Source organism: Fonsecaea erecta, assembly GCF_001651985.1.
Source record: "Fonsecaea erecta strain CBS 125763 chromosome Unknown Scaff14, whole genome shotgun sequence".
Classification (NCBI taxonomy): Eukaryota; Fungi; Ascomycota; class Eurotiomycetes; order Chaetothyriales; family Herpotrichiellaceae; genus Fonsecaea; species Fonsecaea erecta.
Window position 1 is genome coordinate 141,294 of NW_017387257.1, and position 19,214 is coordinate 160,507.

General features: G+C 52.8%; 7 protein-coding genes across 7 annotated transcripts; 5 read left to right on the plus strand and 2 right to left on the minus strand.

Annotated features, from left to right (window-relative positions):
* Positions 1-724: 724 nt before the first annotated feature.
* Positions 725-2,444, plus strand: AYL99_11369 (hypothetical protein; the record flags this gene model as incomplete). Its single annotated transcript, XM_018842875.1, has 4 exons — positions 725-807; positions 885-1,289; positions 1,467-2,023; positions 2,107-2,444. 4 exons carry the CDS (start codon positions 725-727, stop codon positions 2,442-2,444), a joined length of 1,383 nt encoding a protein of 460 aa, XP_018687635.1.
* A 395-nt stretch (positions 2,445-2,839) lies between these two features.
* Positions 2,840-5,065, minus strand: AYL99_11370 (hypothetical protein; the record flags this gene model as incomplete). Its single annotated transcript, XM_018842876.1, has 1 exon — positions 2,840-5,065. The coding sequence occupies one exon, from the start codon at positions 5,063-5,065 to the stop codon at positions 2,840-2,842; it is 2,226 nt and encodes a 741-aa protein (XP_018687636.1).
* Positions 5,066-5,867: 802 nt separating this feature from the next.
* Positions 5,868-6,998, plus strand: AYL99_11371 (hypothetical protein; the record flags this gene model as incomplete). The annotated part of the gene is made up of 1 exon (XM_018842877.1): positions 5,868-6,998. One exon carries the CDS (start codon positions 5,868-5,870, stop codon positions 6,996-6,998), a length of 1,131 nt encoding a protein of 376 aa, XP_018687637.1.
* A 709-nt stretch (positions 6,999-7,707) lies between these two features.
* On the plus strand, positions 7,708-8,730 carry AYL99_11372 (hypothetical protein; the record flags this gene model as incomplete). The annotated part of the gene is made up of 2 exons (XM_018842878.1): positions 7,708-8,143; positions 8,198-8,730. The coding sequence occupies 2 exons, from the start codon at positions 7,708-7,710 to the stop codon at positions 8,728-8,730; spliced, it is 969 nt and encodes a 322-aa protein (XP_018687638.1).
* Positions 8,731-11,401: 2,671 nt separating this feature from the next.
* AYL99_11373 (hypothetical protein) lies at positions 11,402-13,642 on the plus strand (the record flags this gene model as incomplete). The annotated part of the gene is made up of 6 exons (XM_018842879.1): positions 11,402-11,485; positions 11,561-11,616; positions 11,672-11,779; positions 11,842-12,161; positions 12,210-13,126; positions 13,193-13,642. 6 exons carry the CDS (start codon positions 11,402-11,404, stop codon positions 13,640-13,642), a joined length of 1,935 nt encoding a protein of 644 aa, XP_018687639.1.
* A 430-nt stretch (positions 13,643-14,072) lies between these two features.
* AYL99_11374 (hypothetical protein) lies at positions 14,073-15,511 on the plus strand (the record flags this gene model as incomplete). Its single annotated transcript, XM_018842880.1, has 3 exons — positions 14,073-14,366; positions 14,421-15,053; positions 15,116-15,511. The coding sequence occupies 3 exons, from the start codon at positions 14,073-14,075 to the stop codon at positions 15,509-15,511; spliced, it is 1,323 nt and encodes a 440-aa protein (XP_018687640.1).
* An 878-nt stretch (positions 15,512-16,389) lies between these two features.
* AYL99_11375 (hypothetical protein) lies at positions 16,390-18,583 on the minus strand (the record flags this gene model as incomplete). The annotated part of the gene is made up of 9 exons (XM_018842881.1): positions 16,390-16,731; positions 16,810-16,974; positions 17,057-17,115; positions 17,178-17,362; positions 17,425-17,505; positions 17,577-17,784; positions 17,849-18,071; positions 18,139-18,298; positions 18,390-18,583. The coding sequence occupies 9 exons, from the start codon at positions 18,581-18,583 to the stop codon at positions 16,390-16,392; spliced, it is 1,617 nt and encodes a 538-aa protein (XP_018687641.1).
* Positions 18,584-19,214: the final 631 nt, after the last annotated feature.

The following is a 19,214-nucleotide window of genomic DNA, read 5'->3' on the forward strand; positions in this document are numbered from 1 at the left end:
CATCGACCGCTCGAACGAGACTACCAACATTACATAATTCCAGCTACTTCAACATGTGCGCCCATGATGTTGACCCTCCTATCGACACGAGTCTATTGTCAAGGTTCCACGTCGTCTTCTATGGAATGTCGTTGAACCCAACATAAAGTTCTACACCACGGATATATATACCAACGCCCAGAGATGGCAGCCACGTTACCAGCACGAGAAAGGCCGTCGATTTTTGCCCGAATTTCTTTTAGTTGGAAAGGATATGAGATGACGAATCATGAGTTGACGAGGTATTTGCGCGAGGATATAGGTCGGATACCTCCCACTGGACTGTGATACCCTTGAACGTTGGACCAGGTTTTCATATAGGGTCCCACCGTATGGTATGCCAGGTACTGTTTTAGTTTGCTTGCCCAGAGATACCCATGTATAATTAGAACTTTGTTTTGTGCAGATAGCTCCTTGCATAGAGCCACCTCCACTACGAAGGCCAACACTTGACACCTCAAACTCTTGGAGCATGGTGAGCCTCGGTTAGTCGGCGTCGGCGACAGCGTCGGCGACGCGACTTCTCCAAACAAGTGCGGGGGAAGTTGACGGATATACAGTACATATATAGTAATCATCCATTATATCTGCACTGCGGCATACTGTATATTAGACTCTCCACCTGTGACACCTGTTCTTACTTATCCCTCGTCGTCACACACACAGAGACTACAACAACGCCGCCATGTCCTTCCAACAGAACGCATATGTGCTCGGCGTGGGTCTGACACAGTTCATCAAGCCCCGCCAATTACGTCCATATCCAGAGTGAGTCCCTGGAGAAAGCACCTTCGTCCCTGGCTAGCTGCCCAACAGCACGTATCCCCCTCTGACCGAGAGGCTAGATTGGGCCTCGAGGCTGGCACCAAAGCGCTCTTGGACGCCCATATCACATACGACGACGTGCAGACCGGCGTGGCGTGCTATTGCTATGGCGACACCACATCGGGCCAGCGTATCTTCTACCAGTTCGGCATGACCAACATCCCTATCTACAACACCAACAACGCCTGTGCCACGGGGTCGACAGGTCTGCAGCTCGCGCGGACGCTGGTCCGGGGCGGCATCGTGGACGTCGTCATGGTGATCGGGTTCGAGACCATGCAGCCCGGCTCCATCAAGAGTATCTGGGACGACAGACCGAGTCCCATGGGCTTGGGCACCCGGCTGATGGAGGAGACGAGGGGCAAGCACGACACGCCGAGAAACGCCCAGTTCTTTGCCAACGCTGGCAGAGAATACATGGAGAAGTAAGTCCCCGATCCAAATCCCTCTCAGTGGTTGTCCGGGGGTTGTGGCCTGTTGTTGGTGCACAGGGTTCGTCTCGGTCGAATCACATGTGCTTCCCCGTGCAAGGCTGACCTCCCCCTTTTTTTTCCCTCCTGCTTGACTGACTTTGTGCACTAACCTCCGGGCTGTCACACCAGATATGGCGCCTCTGCCCGTGACTTTGCCGAGATCGCCCGGATCTCGCACGAACACTCGTCGCGAAATCCCTATGCCCAGTTCCAGAACGTCTACACGCTCGACGAGATCGAAAAGTCGCCTATGATCCACTATCCCCTGACCAAACTCCAGTGCTCACCCACCTCCGATGGCGCGGGCGCTGCGGTCATCGTGTCCCAGCGCTTCCTCGAGTCTCGGCCCGAGCTCAAGGCCCACGCGATCCTGATGGCCGGGCAATCGCTCATGACGGATTCGCCAGCTCTCTTCTCGCGCTCCGCGATGGACCTCGTGGGCTTCGACATGACAAAACGCGCGGCCAAGGCGGCGCTCCAGGAGGCAGGCGTATCCGCCCGGGACATCAAGGTGTGCGAGGTGCACGACTGCTTCTCCGCCAACGAACTCATCCTGCTCGAGGGCCTGGGGTTCTGCGACCAAGGGAAAGCCCACCTCATGGTGAGGAACGGGGACATCACGTACGGGGGCAAAGGCCCCGTTGTGAACCCCTCTGGAGGATTGATTTCCAAGGGCCATCCTCTCGGTAAGCCAACTAACTCCACCTCTTCCATACTCCACACCAATTCCCATCAATCAATCCATGCTAACACACCTGGACAACGACAGGGGCGACCGGCCTCGCCCAATGCGCCGAGCTGACGTGGCAGTTGCGCGGCTGGGCCAACAACGGCCGACTGGTCAAGGACATCGACGTGGCGCTGCAGCACAACCTGGGCCTGGGCGGCGCTGTGGTGGTCACGGTGTACAAGCGCGCCGACGGACGCAAGAACACGGATGTCACGGAGAGCGACGCCCAAATCGCCCTGGAGAGTGGCGTCGGCTACAACCCGGCCGTGGAGGCTCGGGGCGTCACCCTTGGCGACTTCAACAAGATCAAGAGCAGGAAGGCGCCCTGCGAATACGCCCTGGGCGAGACGGCCGAGAAGCTACAGGCCAGGCTGTGAGATTGTCTCTCCTTGATTTCGGTATATGTATGGCATGTATGTATGTTTGTATGTAAGTCTGATGTCTCGCCGCTTCTCATCGGTCGGAATCACAAAAGAAAGGGCTGTCACAACCCAGATGTACTTCGTTATGAGTGCTCGAAACAAGACGCGAGAGCGGCGTCGATCCGCGTGAGAGCTTTGCTGAATACATTCAATCCTTTTGGTAGACTTTCACACGGATCTCTGAACAAGCACACGCAGGACTCAACTTTCCAGGTTCATACTTTTACCACTACCGAACTATCAGAATGTACACAACACGGCTTTTTCCAATGGCGACCACATCCTTCTTCTTCTTCTTCCACCGCACATTATGCCTGCCTGCCTGCCTGCCTGCCTACCTGACCCATCACTCACTTATAGTCCTCGTTCCTCTTCACGGCCAAAAAGGTCAAGCTCCAGAGCTGTCGGATATCGCTCTCGGTCCCGGCCCCGACCCCCGGCGGCGGCGGCAAGACACCCAAGGGCGTGGTGACGAAGCGGTCGGTGCTGTTGTTGAAGGTCCAGCTCCACACTTCACCCTGCAGCTGCGCGGCGTTGGCTTCGATGCTGTCCCACAGCGCGTTGTAGGCGCGGATGACGTTGTTGTAGACCGAGGAGATGCGGCACCACGCCGGAGCAGGGGAGGTCGAACTGGTGGTGTTGCACCTCGCGAGCTGTCTCTCCAAGCCCTTGGCCATCATGGACAGCTGGAAAGACCAGATGACGCAGCCGTGGTAGGCGGCGTTGGTGAAGTTCGCGATCAGCACGTCCGAGCCCGACAACGCCGGGTTCGCCACGACCATGCTCTGGGGTGTCATCAAGCCGGCCGGGAAGGGTCGAAGCAGGCTGTTCGCCGTGGCGTTGATGAAGCGTGTCTCCTGTGCCGCGGCTTCGGGCGTGGACGACGAGGCGTTGACGAAGAACACGCGGAAGCTGCTGTCGCTGTGCTGGACGTTGACGGACGACAGGTTGTCGTAGCCGTTCAGCGCGATCGCATAGGTCGTGATGTTGCCCGAGGACGGCAGAGACGAGGCGTTGGTCGGCCCGTTGTAGAATGTTGCCGTGTCCACGAAATGTCCCAGGCGAGAACGGGCGGTCGAGGCGGTGATGTTGGTCTCGAAGAACCGGAGCGTGTTTTCCTCCCAGACTTGTGCCCGGGAGTCTGCCAGCGTGCGCCAGGCGGTGATATTTACATGGGTGTTGTTGGGGAAGACGCCTGTCGTACGCGCCAATTGGCCTATGGCTCGCAGGGCGGCCGGAACCAAGCCGGTATTCACGTCGAAGGGAATCCGACCTCCTCCGAGTCCGTAGGTTGAATCTCGCCACTGTCCTACGATCTGGTCAGACTTGAGGTGGACGAGATTGGCCGCCGTCTGGTTCGTGGAGAAGGCAGCAGTGAGGTTCATGATCTTCTCTGCATTAATGAGCGCCAAGTCTTGGTAGGTCAGGTTGCGATTCTGTACGTCGATCGAGCCAGCCTTGTGACTGAGGAGAGGGCCGATGCGAGATGGGCTGCTGCTGAAGTATTGCGCCATGAGAACGGGGAGATAGTAGTCTGTGTCAATCATCGGGTATGTGAAACCGGGTGCCGTGCTGGTGATGTTGTCCTGTAAGTTTAAGTAGGTTGCATAATCGCCAATGGTCTCCTCGTGGCAGACGGACCCGTCGCTCCGGTTGAGTCGCTCGAGGACTGCCCCGATCACAGCTTCTGTAGCGGAACCATTGCCTTGACTCAACACTGGTTCAAGAAGTAAAGCGCTGATCATGCTGTCACGACCAAAGTAGGTGAGGAATCTCCATGCTCCTGCAAGTAGTTTTTCAGTGTATGAGAGAAATGAGAGCGACGTAGTTTGATCCGGCTGTTGGGTGATTAAGTTCTGCGAGGCGGTGTTCAGGACCTGTGTTTTTGGGAGCTGCGTGAGCTGTGGATAGTTGAAGCTTGCGGAGAACAGGTAGAACCCTTCCGGGAAGCTAATGGTCTTGTTGCGCTGGTTGATTGTGATATTGGCACTCCGGTTCTGGTATGGGACCAGAGTGAACGTGGTCGTGGTGACATTGTCCAGCCAGAGTCGCGAGAGGGTCGCTCCGGTACCGTTCGATCTTGTGATATTGATGGCATCCTGAATAACCGGGCGAAGAAGGCTAGGACCCTCTGTAAAATCTCGGATGGTCCTGATACTGCCGAGAATTGGGATGGTCAATGTGGTAGACGTGTTGAACGAAATGACTCCCTGGACACCAACAAATGGATTTGGCGACCCCTGGGCCATTTTGTAGACCGGACCCAGCGGAGACCCTACAGTAGAGTTGACCAGCTCTATGGCCAGCGATCCATTGGGGCCATTTTGAGGTTGGAAGAAGGTGCAAATGCCGCTGTTGCCGGCAGGCCACGCAACGATCAGTCGAGGGCCGATTATAGTCAAGTTCGAGTCGGGGAGTGGACTGGTAACCACGGCCTGCGAATCACTGTGGCAGTCCGAGTAGAAGTAGTTGTCATAGGGAGGGTTCGTCAAGTGCTGGGTCACAGCTGGGCATGAACTCTGGGCCCAGCAAGACTGCAGCGAGAATGCAAGAAAGATAACAGAGAATGCCAGCATGATGAGTAGTATCTGCGGTGTGTTTACCTTAGCACGCATCCAGGAAAAGAGTGAGATGCCATCACACAGCAAAGCGCGACAGGCCTTTAAAGAAATTCATCCGTCAGCAATAGGCTCGAATACCCAAGGTCGCCAGCAAACGATCGACAATGACATCAACGGGGAATCTCCCTCCCACAAAATGAATGCGGAGGTGCTGATCTTACCAGGCAAAAGAGCATGGCTAAGCGAAAAAATCAGGGAATTAGCCGAAACCTTTACACGTTTTTGGCCTGGTGAAGAGAGGCTTCTTTCGACTGGCCACGAGGCGTGCGGAATTTCGTTTCCAGACCAGGGCATCTCGCTATTGGACTAAGCTCTTCTGAGGTGTGGCTGTGCAATCCCGAGGTCAACGTGACCAACCAGAGGGCACGCCCCGTTTGTGGAGCTTGGTGGCGTCGTAGCCCCACTTGGCCGTATCCGGTGCTATGCAAAACAAAAGACCTCCCTCTCTGCTTGGTGAAACGCCGGATGCGATGCTCCAACGACAACGTTTCCCAATCCGGCGATCTGGGGTTTGTTCTCGAGGACTGCATATACGCATCCGGCACTCCATGAATTCGAGCTCTTTGTTATATTGCCTCTGTTTAGTGTATGCTCTTTCTCGTCTGTTGAGCCCATCCAGAGTGAATCTTCCCTCTTGCACTTCTATAAGTCTATAATCTCTTCACTCTTGCCTCCTCTTGGCACCAAAATACCTTGATCATTTCAATCTAACTCGTATCTGACCCTACAAGTCGTGTCCTGCGAGAGTCAAACCAAGATGGCTTCCACAGGGAAAGCAAAGGAACATGCGATATTACCTCCCGATGCCTTCAAATATCTGAATTCCATCAAACTTCACCGACCCGACCTTCTCGACCTCCGGAAGCGTGACCGCTCCTTCGACCATATACCTCCTCCCAGCCACCGGGTGATGGTGTACAAGGCAGAGCTTGAGTCCGAAAGGACTCTGAGCACGATAAAGAATGCGTATGAATGGATTCCATACTACACGGATTGTTGTTTCAAAGAACTTCTTCAATGGCTTCACCGGTTCGACTTCACTCAAGACGACGAATTGGATTTCGCCGGATTTCTTAGTAAGATTCTGCGCAGTCATACGCCGGGTGATCCATATCATACACCTATCTTTGAGACTCAAACTCACGAATTTGAGCTCATAGGTGGATACCTTGCACCAATGAATGCTGCCGCCGAAAATAAACCTTTTACAGATGTCAAGGATGAGAAGTTCATGCGGAGGATCCATGAGTTCAAACCAGCTCTTCAAGTAGAGTGCGACTCTGGTGCCGAAGAAAGTATTCTCCCTCTGCGATTCGGCCTCCCTATAGGAAAAGTAGTGTGCTCTAAAAAGGAACAGGTACTACGGGGTGAAGATTTTTTTGAATGGGGTTATACTCCATTTCATCTTGTCTTCCATCCAATTGACAAGAGCTTTTGGATGGTGGTAGATCGCTACCGGGACTGGGACGGCCGGCTCTGTTTGGATGACGACGACGAGCCATATTATCAGGACAACGAAGAAATAGCGTGGACACTACGCAGCCGACTTGGGGAGTCCATCGTGATGGCCGAGGCATTCCGCCTAGGGTCAAAGGATTTTTGGTTCCCCCAAGGGCTCGGTCTAATTGAGACAGAAAAGCAGGCTCGTCCGCTCGACGGCGCCGTAGGCTTCGATGGCAACAAGTCTGAAGAACCACTACTTCGATACGACAGAAACGTTCCGCGGCCAACTATTGAATTATCCAGCCTTCCAAGGGTATCGCTGTTTCGAGACACAGATCCCCTACAAGTTCACTTGGCAACTCACACCTGCTTCCAGCGCTATCTTGCAGAAAACGGGGTGGTGCAAGGACAATCATGGCTCAGTTTGTCACCAGTGCCTATTTAAGATCCTATGCATCTGCAGCATGGTGACAGCTTCCTTGAAGTGCAGGCCGCACGAGGCTGCAAATCAAAATCTAGGTCCTGATTGATTGGAACAGTGTCTCTAGACAAGTCTGTTCCATAATGGCGCCAACGGGTCAGGTTGGTCAATCCCAGTGAATCTATGGGAAGTACTTTGATGTCAATGAGAAAAAGAAGAAATGTTCTTTGTTCAATTAGAACAGATCAAATGGAAATTCGAAGTCCCCACCACCAGTAGCCTTACGATTGTCTTCCATATTTCGAGACGGAAATTAATACTCTAAAACATTTCACCTGAACAGATCGCGAGTGCGACAGTTTCCCATATCTGCTATGAGTAAAGGTGTACACATCGGGCTAGTGTGCGAATAAGGGGTGATTCTCAACCTGAAGCGAGGGCAGAGATTGAAATATGTTTAGAAACTTTCCAGTCAAATAGCTCTGGGACAAAGCCTCGTGAATTAAAAGTTTCCAAGGAGGTCAATGACATGACTCAAGCTCTGCGTATCGAAGCTGAGGACAGACAGATGTCTCAACCTAGTCTCCATTTTGACAAAGCGAGTGTTCAAATAATAATCGTGAGCTGTTTCACGATAGAATAATACCCATACTTGGGCTATGGACGGCAAGTTGTATATAAGAGAAATGCTTCGATGTCGAGATGCGAGTGCTCTGCACCCCTTCTCATTATCATGGCTAGTTCCCACTCGGACAACATCATTGACTCGATCGAAAAATTCTGGACGATAAATACGGTCAACCTCTCCAATGATTTGATTATCAAAATCCTTACCGCGGGTGTGAACAATATGCTCAGCATTGCCAAATGTGCCGAAGATCTGATTATCAAAGATGCTGGCCTCAAAGCATACTTGACATACCGGCGACTTTTCAAAGTCCTCGAATTCGTTTTGAAGGGATCACAATCAATCTCAAAGACAGTCTTGACGCCAAAAAGCCTGGAAGACGCCCTTGAAGAGTTCAAGGGCCTTTTGAACGGAACCCTCAAGCCCAACCTCCCTCAAGAAGATATCGTTGAGGACACAAAGGAAATACCCAACTCGTCGGCAATCGAGCTTCTTCTCGAACTGTTCTACAAAGCCATCCCCAATGGGACTGAAAATATCTGTACGTGATCGGCAACATTGTCATTGGCATGCGTTGGTGACTGATTGATGAAAGATGAATTCGTGCTGGCGTTCGAAGCCAGATTCGGCCAATACTTCACAGAAACAAACTCTTGCGGGTTGCCCCGGGTAGTTTTCATATGCTATATGCCCGGTGGCATGATCGCCACAGCTTGCGCAGCCAAATGGGACTTGGCAATTGGGGAACCCGGAAAGATCTTCAGGTATAGGGGAGTGAATTCTAAGCTGAATAGGATGCGGAGACGCCGCTTCCAATTCGCCTCGACGAAGACGGCAGAAAAGAAGTTCACAGAAGTGAAGGAAGCGTACCAAAAAGGGGACGGCGATGATCAGAGTATGAGCCTCGTGCTGGAAGACAAAGGGTTCGAACCCTTCTTGCACCAGAGCATCCAAGGAGGCGCATTCCGTGTCCTAGACGGAGCAGGCAGCATCCTCAAAATCCACACTCCGTGCAGCAAATGCCGCCACTTGTACCACTTTGAGTATCTCGGTCAGCAAGCCACCTGCAACATTACCAAAAACTATATCCCATTCACAGCTGCGCCGAAGATCTATGCCATCATTTGAAGGCAAACAACAAAGCATCAGACCGGGAGCCGAGTACATCTCTGAGCTGAACAAAGGCACCCTTCAACCAATTCTCTCATCACAACCGACCTTCAATCCCTTCTTAATGTGGTCGTTCCTCTACTTCGCCTTCTCCTTCATAATCCGCAGTGCCTTCCTCAACCACCAGCGATTCTTCGCTCACCGGTGCCGCCGCGCCTGTGGGCAGCTTCTGAGCATGGCGTGTTGACGCGACGAGCAAAATGGTTAGGCACGCAAGATGACCAAGAGTGAGAAAGGCCTTCCATGTGAAGTAGCCTAGTGCATACATAGCGTTACTTAAAGTGTTGCCCAGGACTGGAAAGTATATACGCCACAATGTTCAGAATGATGCCTTTACCGCTTTGAGAAGACCAATCAGGTCATTGTGAAGGCCGGCAGAGCTGGGAGGATCTAATACTTAACAATACTTGATTGGCCGTTCCCAAAGCGGTAAAGACATCATTCCGAACATTGCCTTATACCAGGATACGCACATACTCAGTACTTCCACCGCTTATCAGCCCCTGTATATTTCTGCTTAATTCTCTTCTGCCACCACGAGGACATTCTATCGATGAGAACCTAGAGGTCTCTCGTTGAGGTAACCAATTGTCACTAATTATCCGCTCCATAATGACTTTCCAACCGCTCAAAACAACGTAGGTGAACAGGCTTACTGCGACGCCAGTAAGAGCCCCAATCACTAAATGGCATGTTTCGTTTAACTTCGTTAGGCGATTCCCGTCGGCTAAACGAGATAAACGCCGACTCCGCAAAACAATACTTCGTCTAAGGAGCGCCGCGGTGATCAGCAGTTGATCGAGCCCTACGGAATACTCCACAAATATAGCTAGTATATTAGGCACTACTAGCGAGAAGTTCTCGGATATGCCAGGTGACGCACAGCAATAAGTATATATCTCGCGAGGACCGTAAGAATCGTAGCGAGTGTGGCCGAGAGTACGAAAACCTGTACAGCCAACAGATCAACCACCTCCACGGTGTACATAGAAAACCCTTGACACTCCATCAACAGCTAGAAAACACTTGAGAAACCACAGTAACAAGCGGCCTCCAATATCAACAACGTCGGCATTAGCCAGTCAGATTAGGATCAGGTGGAATACGGCCTTTAAAAGGAGCGCCAGGGTCGCGGAGCTTAAGAACGAGAAATCCGGAATAGAACGGGAGCATACCATGATACACTGACTAATGCGGCAGACCATATTCGTCCCGTCACGCAGAAAGCTGAGGTCGGAGGGACGGGCCGATGTAGCTCGAAATCGGAAGTAAGCGAACAAGCTTTAGGAACGCAAAGCAATCATACCATTTCGGCCGACGTTTGGCTCCCAGGTTAGCTGGTGTGCTCAGCGCCAATACATAGTCGCTCACTACATTACTCCGTGAAATCCGGTTTGCTATCCACATTACCGGTATCTCGTCTAGCTCCCCCTTCTCTGTGGCTCTGCGAAGAGCTTCATCGTGGGTCCCGGTTTTAACCATGGTGTAAAAGTAGACTGAAATGCTAGGGCGGGATCTACTAAGTGGAGCCTTGAAAGAAGCGGGAAGAATGTACGGGCTAAGTGAAGTGGAAATCACAAGGAAGAGCAGGTGTCGGGCAGACGAGAAAGGCGCCTTTGAGAGGAAGAATAAATGATACGAGAGGAAAGGCGGAGTGTGTGCAGTATACCAGTCGCTATCAGGAGGAAGGGATATCTATGAGGATGCAACAGAGGAACCGCGATCCATCTTACATGATTGCATCCACAACCGTTACAAGGAGTGCCCAGTTTCGAACCGTGGGTCCTTGAACTATACCCTCGTAGATGGTCGAGTAAAGCTTCTACATCCACGAACAGAGACATATATAGAGCATAACATAGTGACAATGGGGGCTCAGAAGCGGGACTGAGCACCGGTAATGAGAACGATGAGGAGAGTGAGTACTGGACTGAGCAGGCTGAGCAGCTGATTGATACATACAGTAGATTGATCCGTACACCGTTAGGCGGTCTAGCCTATATGGATCAAAGCCTGGTCTTGGCGTGTCCGCAGGGTTCCCAGCAGGAGGCTGAGCCGAAGTTAAGCCAGGTCACCTGAGTCATGCGTAAAGCGGCAGGCTACGGTCCCCGAACAGGTGCTAACGCCATGTGTAAATTCGCCGCTGAATTACCGGAAGGGAATAGCCAATCACAGTCGAGTTGCCATTGCGGCTCATTTGATCCGCTCATACGGTAGCGCAGAATTGACCATCGCGGAGCCTTCCAATAGACACGCAGAGCAGGACAAGGCACAAGGAGACATCGACATCTCGACACCAAGCCGTGCCAAATTCGCTAGGGTCAATACAGACGCTGCCTGAAAGGGGGTACCGCTCAGACGGTCTGCCGGATATCCCATCGATCGGGCCCTTCTTCGACCCTCTCTTGTAGTCATGGACGAGGCACAGACACCTGTCAAACGCACACGTCAGGCGTGTGAGCCGTGCCGGTGAGCCCCCTTGAGCTGGTCAAGCGATGTCGAACCCACTGCGCTCATCCATATTCAAAGCCGCAAAAAGTCAAGATGTACAGGCGAGAGGCCGGTCTGCGCTCATTGCGCGAGACTCGGAAAACCCTGTACCTATGCTCCTGGGCCTGATTATCGGATGATGACACCGCAAGTCTCAGATCTGAGACCTACGGCATCGACGCAACGTGCTGCTCCTCTCGAGTATCAAGGAGATCAAGGCACTGTAAGCAAGTGCTTGAGTCAGCTATACGCTGATTAGTTCTACTCAAAAGGTGACGTGCTGACCTCTGGGTCATAGGCCGATAGATTGGGCACCCTTGAAGCACAAGTCGCCGAAATGCGAAAACTCTTGGAGTAGGCGCCGAATCCGGCACAAAGGACGCATGTCAATACTGACTGTTATGAGAAGGCGTCGGCCTATTTCACCAGCACAGCCTGTTCCGTCGACATTGCCTCCATCTGCCTCGCCGCCTACGAATCTCGACACCCGGATCTTAGATCTGTCACCGAGCGACAGGTAGGCTATTTTGATCTGACCACATTCTTCCTCGGCTCATACTCTATCTAAAGCACATGCAGACTTCCACCGTGGGATGCCGTCGGTTATTCCGTACAGCTATACCTCAGATATTGCAACTGCCAGCCACTTCCACTCTTCTCCACTGAAGTCCTGACGAACACTTTCAGCTCGCGAGATCCGGAGCTAATTCTAGCAATGATGGCTCTAGCATCACGCTTTGACCCAAACACCCCCAATGCCAGTCCGGCGGAATTATCACGCATGTACGAGAGTCGCGCGGCGCAGGCAAGAGATATGATAATGCGTCGTGTTACCCATGGGCCGATCGAATTGTCCACGATCCAGGCCTTATGTCTCCTGAGCTTAGCAGAGTTCAATCGTAAGTATACTACGAGGATGTCTTTGCCGCGATTGCTGATCGCCCTAGATGGGAATACTCCACGGGCAAGCATCTGCATCACACTAGCACTGGATCTGGCTTCTTCTTCAGGATTGTCTTCGGAGCATAGGAGACCTCACTACGACCGTGTCGATGACGAGCGACGGCGATGCTACTGGAGCCTAGTACTTCTAAGAAACTTGTACGGAGTTTCTACCAACATTTTTTCATTTGTTCAAGATGAAAGGACACCGAAGTTTCCCCAAAGAACCGAGCCTCCGGCTGGCACAAGCTCCCAGATGACCGACGCAGCTCTGGAGCAACCAGACGTGCCGAATTCCTTCAATGTACCCTCTGACCTCGGCATCTTTGCGTATGTTGTGCAGATCAGTCAAGTCTGGCAGAGAGCTGCCAGGTTTGCAAACAGACGTGGAAATGCTGGTACTCTTCCTGCCTGGTCACCGCAGTCGGAGTATTCACAAATAACTGCGGAGCTCATGGAACTGGAGACGCGATTGCCATACAAATATCGATTTCGGCCATCACGATTTCTGAACCAGGATCGCCATCAGCTGGAGAAGCATCGTGACTTCTGGGCCTCTTGGGTTTTGCTCCAGGTTCTTTACCACACCATCCTCTGCCTGATCAACCATCCGCTTCTATTGTTCCTCCGTTTGAGAAACTTCAGAGTCACGATGGTGCCAGAAGTCTTCCTCCAACACACGGCCGATCTCACAGAAACTCACACAGAGTGGATCATACATGTGCTGGACTTGTGCCAGAAGAATGACTTCCAACAGTTCGACCCGTTCCTAGCACACTGCGCTGCTATTGCTGCTACGGTCTATCTGCAGCAAAGCTTCTCCGATGACGTCGAAGTCAAGGCGACGAAGCAGGGCTACTTCGGAAAGTGTCTCACATTCATTCGAAACCTGGGCTCCTTTTGGCCTCATATCAATCAACTAGTGAGTGCTGGCCCACCTTCCACTCACCTCGTCTTCCGATAACACACTCTCTAACCTTGTCGACAGGCGGACAAGGTCGAAGCCTTTGAAAAAGTGGTGTCAAACTCTTTCCATGATTCCGCGTCGCATAGGCCTCCTGATTCTCGCATTTTCATCGATCTAGGCTTGTTCTGGGAGATCATTGAGTCCTCATTTGTGAGTGAACTCCCCACCAACGCCGATGGCTACTTCGGTGCTTCTCTCACATCTCATCGCCAATTGTCTTCCTCTGGAGAAGTCCTTCGCAGTCGTCTTCTACCTAAGCCCACCCGCCTCAACCACGGTACAACATCACGGGTCGAAGGTTCCGAGTCCGCAGCTGCCCTACTTCCTCTCGATTCCACTCGAGAGTCTGAAAATCAAAATGTGGACTTTATCAATGAGGGGGTGTCGATTTTGGCACAAAGCTATTTTGCACAAGGGCAAGATTTAGCTGGAAGTCTGGATGATTGGTGGCTTTCGGGGCAACCGACCTAAACGCCAACGACAACTTGTAATTCCCTCCAACTAATGTCTGCTAATCGGGCATTCCGTAGACAGCCGGGAAGGAACCGTCAAGTTTGAACTCACCTCACCATCAACTTGTCAAAACCAACGCCCGGGATGTGCCTCATTTATGAGAAATGCCCTAGAGCATTTGCTGCACTCTCCAGGGATGTCTCCACAATCAAGATGTAACCAGGATCCTTTCCTGTGGCACACGGACCCCTTATCACCGCATCCGTCTCCGCTTCCGACGGGGCGATTCCCGCGACAGGGATGCCCTAGTCGACGAATGGGTGAGGATTGCATCAGCTAAAACACGTCTTCTCCCTTCGAAAGTGTCGCCAATCTTCTGTTTATCGGCATCATCTCCTTTACAAGCCCAACTTTAGTATTGCGTTTGATTCAGTTTGAAAATCTCGAGATGAGAGAAACTCCCGTTCAATTCATTCAGAGATACGGGATCTCAGCCCAGTATGGTTTCCTTCCTGATACCGCTCCTCTACAACGGCTACCAGACCTCTATTACCAGCCTTGGGAAACGCTGGCGGACACTCTGCCTGGACTCATAGCGAGCGATGCGGCAAGGACAAAGATCGACCAGTTACCAATTCTTGAGACAGACTACTTAGACACCGACCTAGAATGGCGGCGAGCATATGCGGTCTTGGGATTTTTGACTCACGCATACATCTGGGGCGGAGATCGACCGGCAGAGGTTGGTTCTGAGGATGGTAGGCACTGCCTGACGCATAGCTGACACGTTTCACAGCGACTCCCGCCTCAACTCAGCCGCCCTTTTCTGGCAGTGTCCCAACGGTTAGGACTGCCGCCCACCGCAATGTTCTCGACGCTCAGTCTTTTGAACTTCGGGTTGAAAACCCCCGGTAGTGACCGAGCCAACCCGGACAATCTCAGGTCGTTGCTCTCGTTCACCAACACCAGAGATGAAGAGTGGTTCTACATGGTCTCGACAGCCATCGAGGCGAAGGGCGGCCCTCTTGTCCTGACGATGCTTCACTGCATGCAGGCCGTTGATGATGGCGATGTCAAGTTGATTTTGCGTTGTCTCCGAACCTTGACGCAGGGGATCCAAGAAATTGAAGCCATTCTCAAACGCATGCACGAACATTGTGATCCACAGGTGTTCTACCACAACATCCGTCCGTTCTGCGCGGGGTCCAAAGGAATGGCCGCGGCCGGATTGCCGAACGGCGTATTTTACGACGAGGGCGAGGGCCATGGCCAATGGAGGCAGTACAGCGGCGGGAGCAACGCCCAAAGCTCACTGATACAGCTCTTCGACATCTTCCTCGCTGTCGGACATCATGAAACGGGAGAAGGCAATAATCGCCGTCCTCCCAAGTCGCAAGATGAGGGTACCAGTCCCAATGGATACTTACAGGTCAGTCTGTCGGATTGGAGGCCACGGACATGCCACTATTACGGCCAATTGACGAGTAGCAGGAAATGAGGAACTACATGCCTCCGTCCCACCGCGAGTTCCTCACCCAGGTCGAGCGGATGAGCAACCTGCGAAGCTACATCTCCCGGTCCACGGCCTCTCCGGATGTCCAGGCCGCGTACAATGATGTCGTTGCGGCCTTGACGCACCTACGTAACGGCCACATCCAAATTGTGGCCCGGTACATCGTCATGCCGTCCCGGCGGCCGCCGGCCGCATACATCGTGCAGCGGAAGGGAGCGAACCTGGCTACGGCGTGCTCAGCGACGACGGCGAGAAATGGGGAGGACGATGCATCGGCCACAAGACAATTACACGGCACCGGAGGGACGAGCGTGATGCCATTCTTGAAGCGCACAAGGGATGAGACCAGGGAGGCTGTCGTCCACGTCCCTTGAATCTTATCATATGACATTTACACAAGAGTTAGTATCTAGACTGGGCTGGGAATTTGTGTAATGATATCAATTGCGCACACAACGCGATAACAGAAAGCACCAATCCTTAAGCCAGGCCTCAAGTCCAGTCTGTTGTGTATGTCATCGCATCCAGATCCTAGGTCAGCAGACACACACAACCAACTCGCTCCGTCATCCGGTCATCCGGTCTCCGGATATCTCATCCCTAAACTTACGGTTGGTTATCTACCCCTGCCTGCTCCGTTCACCCCCAAACTCCTACGAAGCAATACGTAAGAGGGTTGTATCGGCGTAGTCTCGATGTCCGGCGGATACGGGCCGTAGGAGAAGTGAAGCGCAGGTGTGGAGACGGTCTGGAAGCACCTCGTACCCACATACATAGTCAGGTTTTGCACACCGTGCACGCCCGCGTGGTGTAAAACCATAGACATGAGAACCCTTGTCAAAAAGGGGCGGCAATGAGCTCGCGATGAGAGATAGGGCTGGCTGGTGCTGTCTTTCTGTAATCGTGCGAGGGTGAATGAAATGCAAGTACTAGAGTACACATAGTGGGTCAATGAATTTGGCTGAGGCGTGTGTATGTAGCGTCGGGGGACGACGACTCTGGTTGAATTAGGGAATGTGATCCAGTCATGAATCAGGTGGACACCCTCGAACAGTAGTTATTAGCCTGGATAATCCTATAGTATGCCATGAGCAACAAGCCTATCGATGTAGGACCCTCTAGGGCCAGACTTCAAACCAAAGAGTGATCAACATATCCCGCCCTAACTCATCCTATGTACTCATCCTCTATCTACCTATTGTATTGCCGGATCTACAGTGACAGCCCCCCTCCCCCCTGGTCCACGAGGGCCTCAGGCCAGCTCCTTCTTCGAGAACTGATTTTCCTGCAAATTCGCGGCGCTGATCATGTCCATGTCGACGTTGGGCCCACGGAAGGTGCGGCGGCCCATGGCGAACCACAGGATGACGATGGCGCCGAAGAGCCCGACCAGCACGACGCTAGACCAATTCATCGTCGACACCTCGATGGGGATAAAGGAGGGAAAACAGTTGAAGATGACAATGGCCGTCACCGCCACAGGGGAGAACACGTTGCAGAACAGCCCGAAGTAGCCCAGGTTGAGGGCCCGGGTGGGCAAGATCGACCGCCCCCGGAACAGGAGGATGCCCTGGGGGATGGCGTAGGTGATGTTCTAGTGCCGGGAAGTCAGTGAGAAAATTCATTTTACGGGGATAGGTTCCAGGGGCTACCAAAAGAGAGAGAGGCATACCAGATACATGACGGCCGAGGTGACAATAGAGTTGAAGGCTGTCGTCGACGCGATAAAGAGCAGCCCGTAGATCCAGACGAAGATGACAGACAGGATCGTCGCGCGGAGAGGCGTCTGTGTTCGCTCGTCGATCTTGCCAAAGTAATTGGAGAAGGGGAGTCCGTTCTATACACGTATTGGCCGAGTCGTCAGTTCATGAGTGAAACCAGGACTTCCATCCATCCAAAGATGGTGAAATATAACCTACATCGCGAGAAAATGCCCATGCCATTCTGCCGCAGGTCACCCACTGAGGAGTGATACACACTGTTCACCACGAGTCAGTCTTTGTACACTCCTCCAGAAGAAGAAAAGACCGCTATCCGTACTGGTATAGATGATCGTGATCCAGACCAACATGAAAGTGGCGACTCCCTTGCTGCCGGTGACCTGGTAGAACAGTTCGATCGACGGGAGCGCCGAACTCGTGACGGCATCGATGTCGAGCATGGTGAACATCATAACAGTCAACAATGGTACAGTGGTGACGACTCCGATGGCGAGCGTGGTGTTCCTGTACCCGTAGATTAGTATCCAAGATATATTTACAGGCGGGAAGGAGGAACAGTTACATACAGGCACTCCGGCAGACGTCGACCGGGCTGGTGCATTTCCTCGGCGATGTGGATGGGTGCATCGGTGCCGACATATGCAAAACTAACACATATTGTTAGATCTTGAGCGCTGTGCATCAGTAGCACCTTGAAGGAGCGGTGAAGAACACTCACAGAGCATTCCCAATGCCCAAGAACCACGCCACGCCGTCGGCCCACCCGCTCGTTCCCTGGTCGCGGGCGAGGACAACCTCGCCAGACACGAACGTCTTCTTCATGGCGAGCAGGATGATGAAGCAGATGACGAAGCCGGTGATGGACATGAAGAGCACAAACTGCGCCACCTTGGGGATGATCTTGGGGAAGAAGATGACGGGAGCGACTGCAGATGGAAGGAGTTGTCAGTTTACCCTGGTGCATACGGTTGGACAAGTATTGGTACCAACCTGTGATAGACACCACAGCGACGTAGACCAGCCAGATCTGCCATTGCGTGGCCACGAACTCCGGGTGCCAGAAATTTGCCAGGCCCATGATGGACACAGCCGAGAGCGCCGTGCCAGAGCAGGCGATGATCCACCACCCCAGAATCGTCATCCATCCGATCACATAGGCGCCGAAGCGTCTGGTGGAACCCGTGGCAAGGACCCAGACGAAGTGATACTGGCCCTGTGTAACGCACAAAGTCGTCAGTCTGAAGTTCGCGGGTCTCACGTCGTCATCAGGCAAGACATACTCCGGAAGACGGGAATGCCGATGCAATCTCAGACAAGCCACAGGTGATGAACCACTGCACAAAGGCGGCGATGAGGGCGCAGAAAATGACATTGACCCTGCCACCGTACGCGGCATTGACGCCAAAGTTGCTGAGATACGCGATCCAACTGTTGGTGATGCTACATCAGGGACCCGGGGGGTGTTAGCTAGGAAACCTGTAATGAAAGGATCCGGACTGGGCAGGACAAGACAGGACAAGACGAGACGAACCCAAAGCCTAGTGCAATCGAGGACAATCGTGAGAAGGTGCGCGGCATGGCAGCCTCGTGGCCTTGCGCGCGGAGGACATTGTTGTCGATATCGTCGACGACTCCCAAGCTTACACTCGGTTTCCTGCCGTCTGTACTGTGGATGTCATTGGACTTGAGGCTTTTCACCTCGGTGGTATTCTCTGCCTTGGACATGGCGAGAGTGTCTGCTTCGTTCTGAGCAGGAGGGTGCGTATGTCAACCAAGTATAGTCTTGAATCGATCGGTTAGTTGATGATAACTGAGGACAGATTCGATCCCAGAGGTATGGGCAAATGGATGGATGCACACAGCGATATTATATGTCGACAGAACACACTTTGTCCACGGGACTGCAATGATAACCAACCTCGTAGATAATCTAGCCGTGTCCCATCTGCCACAGTCCCTTTCGATGTCAATGATAACATGTCCCGCGACCATCTCGACCGTCGGTGTCCCTGACCCTGGTTGAATAAAGCTTTGAGTAGACGAGGTGTTTGGTGTCCGAGGCACAGCGAGCTAGAGCCTCGCCGATGTCAAATTCCGTACCCATCAGGATGGGGTATATAGCCCAACCGGGTCCAGTCGTATATCAACTAGGCCCATTCGGTGGCAGCGACACGCCTGAGCCGCTTGAGCCGCTGGAGTCGCTTTAGCCACCGTCCCTGAGAAGCGATCGGTCTCCGCTTTCATATCGCGGTAGGCTTTTCCCTATCTGTGGAGAGCACATCCCTGGCTGCCGTGGCCGTGGCAGTCACCATTGGTTCGCCAGTGGTGCCAGAGAGTTAATACGGGTGGATCTTGG